This window comes from Aptenodytes patagonicus, chromosome W (genome assembly GCF_965638725.1).
Source record: "Aptenodytes patagonicus chromosome W, bAptPat1.pri.cur, whole genome shotgun sequence".
Classification (NCBI taxonomy): Eukaryota; Metazoa; Chordata; class Aves; order Sphenisciformes; family Spheniscidae; genus Aptenodytes; species Aptenodytes patagonicus.
In genome coordinates, this window is record NC_134981.1 from 33,754,988 (window position 1) to 33,763,238 (window position 8,251).

The 8,251-nt window shown below is 37.0% G+C and overlaps 1 protein-coding gene across 1 annotated transcript in view; it reads left to right on the top strand.

Annotated features, from left to right (window-relative positions):
- Nucleotides 1-2,937, top strand: part of LOC143171851 (E3 ubiquitin-protein ligase TRIM23-like) — a 40,360-nt gene extending 37,423 nt beyond the window's left edge. The window contains 4 exon segments of the mRNA XM_076360951.1: nucleotides 492-621; nucleotides 735-845; nucleotides 2,271-2,395; nucleotides 2,758-2,937. Coding sequence (XP_076217066.1) covers nucleotides 492-621; nucleotides 735-845; nucleotides 2,271-2,395; nucleotides 2,758-2,937 — 546 coding nt within the window.
- Nucleotides 2,938-8,251: the final 5,314 nt, after the last annotated feature.

An 8,251-nucleotide genomic window follows, 5' to 3' on the forward strand; every position in this document is an offset into this window, starting at 1 on the left:
GCTGTTGTAATGTGGTAAAGGATTGGAAGTGGCTTGAGGTGAAGAGGTGTAGCTATGGAGCCTCCAGCAAGGAAATAATTCTGTAGGTGGGGGCATTAATAATGTGACAAAACATAGTGGAAAAGCTACAAAACCAACAGTTTTCTCTGGTCAGAGAATTCTAATTAATTGTTGCGAACAACTCGTCATGGGGTTTGAGCCAAGAATGATAAAAGAATTTGAAATTTTGTCAAGTACAGACATACTAGCATGAAATTAGCTGTCTTTCTAAAAGAAATGTGATAACTCAGGCAGAATTTACAAGTTCACTACAGAAATTATTGGATATAGTGGTTTATATTATTGTTGGATGGTGATTGTGCCTTGTACTCTTGGAGTCTGTCCATTTAATCACTTTACAAATAGTGAGAAGATAAATATCTTAAACATAGGGGTTTTCTAATTTGATTTTCCTAAACTTGCTCTTGTTTTGTGTATGCTGTTTCTTCCAGGACAACGGGATACATATTGGACCAAAAATGGAAATTCGGGTTGCCACTCTAGGATTAGATGGAGCTGGCAAAACAACTATTTTGTTTAAGTTAAAACAAGATGAATTCATGCAGCCAATTCCAACAATAGGTTAGTAGCAACAATTTAAATGTAATGATTTTCTGAATGTTTGATTTATCTGTAGAATTTGATTATTTTATATTCATACAGAACAAGACTATAAAACTTTATTTTTATTTTAGGTTTTAATGTTGAAACAGTAGAATACAAGAATCTGAAGTTTACTATTTGGGATGTAGGAGGGAAGCACAAATTGAGGCCCTTGTGGAAACATTATTATCTCAATACACAAGGTGAGACTAATACAACTTTTAAACTGTATTTTGTCTTCTAGCTTGTATTTCAGAGCCAAAAATATTATTAATAGAAATAATTTATAACTGTAGAAAGTTGTTAATCTAATGCAAAGTACAGCTGCTAGATTCATGAGCTAAGAAATTTTAATCCAGTTGGTCAGTGTCATCTGCATGATAAAGGTGCATTCTCCATAAACCCATCAGACAGTTCATGGAGAATCTCCGTTAAACCGGTTTTAGCTGACAACAGACAAGGTGCAGCATTCCAAAGTTTGCATAGTGAGAAGTAGTACTTGCCAGGTATGAACTTTAAATAGCACTTGAAATGAAAATACTCAGCCTTTAGGAGCCTTTAGTTGGCAACTTATAAAATTCTACAAAGTTCTGTAACTTGTGACTTGGTATTGCAGTGTAATATCTAGTCATAGACTAGATGAACTGCTTGATTCTGAAAACATTGTTATAAATTATGTTGACTTGGAAATTCATGCTCTCCTTCTGTAAATCCTCCATAGTTGTTTTCCAATTTAGAAAGGGGTTCCTCTTCATTAATTCATTCAGAATTATCTGAAATACTTAGGAATGACAAACATCAGTTTATGTGCTCCATTTTGTGTGTTATTTCAGCCTTCATTGCAAACTTAAACATTTTAAATTGTTCATCTTTTCAGACTTTTAAAAATCGTATTTTGGGGTTTCTGTTGTCTTCTTAAAACTTACCCTACAAACACCAGTAGCATAGAATCGTGTCTGCCTTGAATTTTAAGTTGGAGAGAAAGTCTAAGCAGTTACCCTGGCGCATACCTGCAGTAAGTTTTGTTTAGTTTTGGTGTTGGGGTGTTTTTCATTGCAAAAAGCATGAGTTTAAATTCTGTCCTCTAGCTCTGCCTCCCTGACTCTCCAGTCTTTCTGGCATCTTGGTTACTCTCTAGTGGATAGTAAAATCTACCACTGCTGTGTCGGGTCCATGGGAATCTTCTCTGGATTGTGTAGTCTCAAGGAAGCTGTGCTGATTTGGCTGAACCTGTAGATTTTACAGCCAGTTAAGGGAAATTGGAACAGTTGCGTGGGAGTTTATTGAGCATAAATGGATCAAGAAATGGTTTAAACTGAGATACTCAATCCATACATGGTAAACCTGGTTTCAGACCTAAGCAGTTAAAATATCACAGCCTTTATGTTAGACTACGCCAAAAACTTCAGACTTTTTTCCATTTTAGGATGAATTCTAGATTTTTGTCAAAAGTATAGAGGTATGTAAGGCATTTCTCAGTCTTCCTGGAGTTGAAATTGAAGTTGCGCACTGCTGAGAAACCTCACATAGAAGGCTGCTTAGGAAAAAAGAATTGTGTTGGTTGAAAGCTAACTTTACAGAGTTCATATTTGAATGTGTGTAAAACATTTCTCTTTTTTCTTTCATAGCAGTGGTGTTTGTTGTTGATAGCAGTCACAAAGACAGGGTCAGTGAAGCACACAGTGAACTTGCAAAATTGTTAACAGAGAAGGAATTGTGGGATGCCTTGCTCTTGATCTTTGCTAATAAACAGGTACTTGTGATTTTTTTTTTTTCTTCACTCTGTTACTCTTTTCCTCAGTTTGTGTATCAAATTCCAACTTTCTGAACCCTCTGCTGTGAGTAGGGAATGGTAATGTGGAAAGGATAAAATGTAGCTGTTCTCATTATGTTTAATGCTGGTAAAATAAGTGACGCTAGAGTGCTTAGTAGATTCAACAACCAGTTTTTGTTTTATGGTAAAAAGTAGTAAATTTGTAACTGCTTGATTTGGCTTTCACGTTTGGAAAGCTTTTATATGATCTGTAGCCTCAATCTAAGCTATCAGTTAAAAATAAAATGCTTCAAACATAATACAGAAGAATAATTGAGTCTGTGTATCTGATTCTGTTGCAGGATGTAGCAGGTGCGCTTTCAGTGGAAGAAATTACAGAACTGCTGAGTCTCCACAAATTCCGCTGTGGCTGTAGCTGGTATATTCAGGGTTGTGATGCCCAAAGTGGTACAGGACTTTATGAAGGATTGGACTGGCTTTCAAGGCAGTTAGTGGCTGCCAGTGTCCTGGATGTGGCTTAATTTCACAGCAGCTGCAATTTAAGGTTGTAGTTTACTGTTTTGTTTGCACGATTTAGGATGTTGTAGCCAGGTCTGCAGTCTGAAGAGGGGACTTTATTTAACTGGGTGGTTACAGAAAAATATAAGCCTTTATCCTAGATTGGATAATTGGTTCAGTAAACTTGTGCAGTTATGTTTTTTAAATTTGATACATTTACAAGTAATGGAATGATCTAGTTACAAGGGTGCCTTGAAATTATTTTTGGTGAAATTAGGTTGTTACAATTTAAAATTCTTAACTGATAAAATATGCATTGGAGTTCATCTAATAATTATAACAAGGTTACAGTAGTTAATTGATGTCAGAAAAATTTTGAGTGGTTTAGAAACACTTTCCCAGGAAACTATTCCAAAAATCCATCTCAATTTATTAGAATAGCCAGCTCTGGCTATTAGTCAGAAATAAATGGTGCTACTGTTTAATATCTAAAAAAAGCATTCATCTAAAGGTGGGATTGAAAATTACATGCAAATACACTTCAAAAGGAAAAATGTTTCCCCCATTATTTATTAGCTTCCCTGTTTGTTACCGGAAGGGAGCATAACTGGGCAAAGAAAACTGAGAATGAGGAACAGTGTTGCAGGGCTAGGGGGCTGTGGCATTGTTTAGCTAGTTGTTTTCTCATTTTGAGTTGGTTGTTTTTTGGGGGTTTTTTTTGTTAATTGTAAACATGCTAAATTATTTATGGACAGAATATAGAGATATTGAGGTGAAAGTGTTTTGTGCATGCTTGAGGACATAATCTGCCTCTTGGGATTAAGCCTACTCCTCAAGAAGTCAAATGAAGCTTAAAAAACAACAACAACAAAAAAAAAGAACTTCTTTAAGAAGCAGTGTGGTGTAACGTCAATTCAGCTATATACTCTTACACATAAGTCATGCTTCCAGATTAAGGTAGTGACCTTAATATTAAATAACACAATGTAAAAGCAGCGTACACTAATTATAACCCTTACTTAGAAGAGCAGATGGTAAAATGTGATGTAAACCTTCCGTGATTAGATTTTTAATTCTTACTGTATCTTCTACATGGAACTGTCACCAATGCCTCTATTTTTGAAGGTTACTCATTCACAAACCCATGAAATATGGGTGTAGTGCTGTTTAAGTCATTGCAACCTTCTCTAAATTTAGTGGTCTCCTTTTCTGCTGCACGTGCAACTCTGATAACAATTTTATCTGTCTGGTATGCACACCAGAATCTTCTGGCCTGCTCTTTAAGTGCACAGTCATTGCCAATTGAAGAAGCCATGCCATGGCCCTCTTCACATTGGTAGAGGAGCTACGAAAAGCATAGCCAATAGATCAAAACTGCATATTGTCACTTTTCTTACTAGAGTAGAGGTGAATAGGGAGAACCAGACAGTGCAAGTGAGCAGTGTTGTTTCACAGATCGGTAGATTACACACATACGCACGCACGCACGCGTTTACCTGTGAGGGCTCTGAACCTCACTTGGCAAAGAAAATGTATCCCATTATCTGTGGCTATGGCTTTTATTGTAATATTATCAATTTTATGTTTTCCCACTACATACCTTAGGTAAAGCCAAGAATGTATAAACAAATAAATTAGTACATTTGCACTTTTCTTGAAGAGAAAGCAGTTAAAGTAACTACTTCCTCATAATGACACTTATTTGTAGTTTTCTCTTGTTACTTAAATTTCATGTAAATGGTGTTAAATGCAGCTTCAGTTTCAGCAAATCTAATGACTTAAATAGTAGCTGAAAAACCACTAAGCTTTAAAGTAGTTAAATGTAGGCATTGAAGCCCATTTCACAAAAATAGGTACTGAGAAGGGGGTAGTTAGTCTTTATTTAGATAACCTGATAGATTTGGAAATAGTTTACAACAGGGTGAAGGGTGTTTCCTTGCACCAACCAACCTAAAAATTGTTCATCCTTCCCAGCCTGTAACTTCTTGCACAATAGACAGTTGGCTGCTCTGACTTGAGCATCTGCTTAACCTGTACTGCAGAGCAGTCCCAGATCTAGTTAGGGCTGACTGTCCCTTCATAGCTCTTTTTAAAATATGAACAAGTTCTGCTAAGTATGGTAGATACATTTTCCTGGAGTACTTTTAACAGAGAAGACACGCATTCTTTAGAAAATCCTGAATCTGTAATTTTATTTTAGCTGGCTTTTGCTTGTTATACATGCCTCTCAAACTCTTAACTATAGTTCTACTTACTACTATAAAATGTTCAAGGTGACCAGTTTGGTTTTTTGTAACAGTACATTTGAAGGCAGAAGAAAAATACTCGTGTACTTTTGAGTACAAAGGATTGCTTGTGACACACGGAATGCTACCATAAAAGTGTTTTTAAATGGAATTTAAGATGACTTGAAGTAACTGTGAAAGTGTTGTGTTCGTCTGTGAACTCTTCAGTGTAAACAGGTACACTAAGAGGTTTATTTGTATTATAAATTAACACTATCTATAAATGCTTCAGTTATAAATTTAAGCTTGTTTCACCAGTTTTATTGAACTTTAGTTTTTAGTGTACTGACTTATGCAATGTGTAATTGGAATATTTCCTCAACTTGAACTCACTCAAGCGTTACTATGACGACTATTTGAAAAGACTGAATAACTTTTCATAGGATTTTGACTTAATTGTGAAACTGAGTAAATACAAGAGCCAGTGACTGTGTTGTGGTGTTCTTTAAAGAATCTTGGCTCAAAAACAGTATGTCTAGGCTAACTGAAAAATAATGTTTTATCATTTGATATGGTCTTACTGTATGCTACCTTCAAATTTATTGTGGAGTATGTGGTACATGAGGGTTTTCTTCTGAGATAGTTCTTATTCTGAACTGTGTGGATGTAATATAATGATTTTTTGAAAGAAAGGGCTCTTTTAGTGGAAACAATTAATGAGCTGCTGCGATTTGAGTTGCCCAGAAAATGAATTCTCTTCAATAAAAGTATCTAAAACTTTGAGAATTAATTTTAATAAACTTACTTTTTTTTTTTTTTTAAGGTCATCTCAGAATAGAGGTGTGCTACATTTTAACTTACTGTAAAATTATTCTTATTGATCCCTGAAGATATCCCTTTACCTCACTGAAGGAAAGCTTCCTAGTGGTAGCAGCTTTTGAGGGACTGAATTTGATTAGCATGCATCACATCTGGTTTCATGAACGAAGTTACCACAACTGTGAACTCCTGAGTCTTGTATGAGTGTAGTGGTGTTATGTGAAAATAAACAGTCAAAGTTAATGTTACTGTATTTAGAGTAGACTTAACTATCCAACATAGTAACAGGACCATATTTAAGCCACAGGTTCACAACAGCTTGAGAAGTTGTCTGAGCTTTCATTGAGGACTGTATCAGAAACACCTGACATAAGCTTAGTTTTAAAATAAATGATGACAATTACCTCAACTAAGTATTTCAGTAGAAGTAGTAATGTTTATAGGATTTTGTGTAAATATGAGGCCAGAAGCAGACTCCCTAGGGCTAAAATAATGAGAAAGCAAACATTAAAAGACAAAAAAAAATTATTGGCAATGCCAAACAAATTCCACAGGACTTCATACACTGGCATTCCATGAGTTGATCATGGCTTTTGGACACAGATGACATGTACACAACCCTCTTCAAAGGACAGAGGTAGATTACATACACTGTTATAGCAAATAGTATTATAACTTAATCTAACTTTTGATGCGTGTACATATGACTGAAGAGTTTATTCATAGCTTAAGATTTCTGACCTCTTCCTCTGTCAAAGATTTCACTACTGTGAAAAGGATTAATTAGATATGAAAGATGCAAATAAACCTGGAAAACTTAAAAATTATACCGATTCTATTTTAAAAATGCTATTATGAGCCAGGGTGTGGGTTTGCATCTTCAGTCTTGCATAGAGGAGACACAAAAAAAACAGTAGACTTTGTAAGAAACATGGAGATGTTTTTACTTTAAAATACAAAGTTACCAGAAATACAGACTTAGGGCACGTTAGGTACATTAAAAATAGTAGAACTGGTGATTGCTCTGTCCTGGTACTTCTTACATCTAGGAATTATCCAAAAGGTTTCTATTCTTTTGTCGTGGTTTAACCCCAGCCAGCAATTAAGCACCACACAGCTGCTCGTTCACTCCCACCCAGTGGGATGGGGGAGAGAATCAGAAGGGTAAAAGGGAGAAAACTCGTGGGTTGAGATAAAGACAGTTTAATAGGTAAAGCAAAAGCCGCGCACGCAAGCAAAGCAAAACAAGGAATTCATTCACTACTTCCCATCGGCAGGCAGGTGTTTACAGCCATCTCCAGGAAAGCAGGGCTCCATCATACGTAACGGTTACTTGGGAAGACAAAAGCCATCACTCCGAACGTCCCCCCTTCCTTCTTCTTCCCCCAGCTTTTATATTGCTGAGCATGATGTCATATGGTATGGAATATCCCTTTGGTCAGTTGGGGTCAGCTGTCCCAGCTGTGTCCCCTCCCAACTTTTTGTGCACCCCCAGCCTGCTCGCTGGTGGGGTGGTGTGAGAAGCTGAAAAGGCCTTGACTCTGTGTAAGCACTGCTCAGGAGTAACTAAAACATCCCTGTGTTATCAACACTGTTTTCAGCACATAGCCAAAACATGGCCTCATAATAGTTGCTATGAAGAAAATGAACTCTGTTGCCAAAACCAGCACGTAGCACACACTAAGTCCTTTTTGGGTCCCACCATGCTGAGGTTTTTTTTGTTTAAGCTGGAACATTCAACTCCTAGTTTACTTCACTTTGATATTAATGATGCTGATATCCTCATAGGCTTTGTCAGTTTTGGGATTGACATTTACATTTGAGATTCTTTGAACAACTTCCATTCCTTTAGTCACCCGTTCAAACATGCTGTGCTGATTGTCTAGCTAAGGCTGTTTGAGGGCACAGGAGGAGAAAGAAAAGGCATATTAAAATAGAAAGCAGCACGTAGGTTAGGTACAAAACCAGGAAGAGACTTATCTAGAATAAATGAACATGAATTGTATTGGGTTTGTGTGGCAAGGTTTTGGTAGCAGGGGGGCTACAGGGGTGGCTTTGTGAGAAGATGCCAGAAGCTTCCCCCATGTCTGATAGAGCCAATGCCAGCCGGCTCCAAGACGGACCCACCGCTGGCCAAGTCTGAGCCAATCAGCGACGGTGGTAGTGCCTCTGTGATAACATATTTAAGAAGGGGGAAAAAATGCTGCGCAACAGCAGCTGGAAGAGAGGAGTGAGAATATGTGAGAGAAACAACCCTGCAGACACCAAGGTCAGAGAAGAAGGAGGGGGAGGA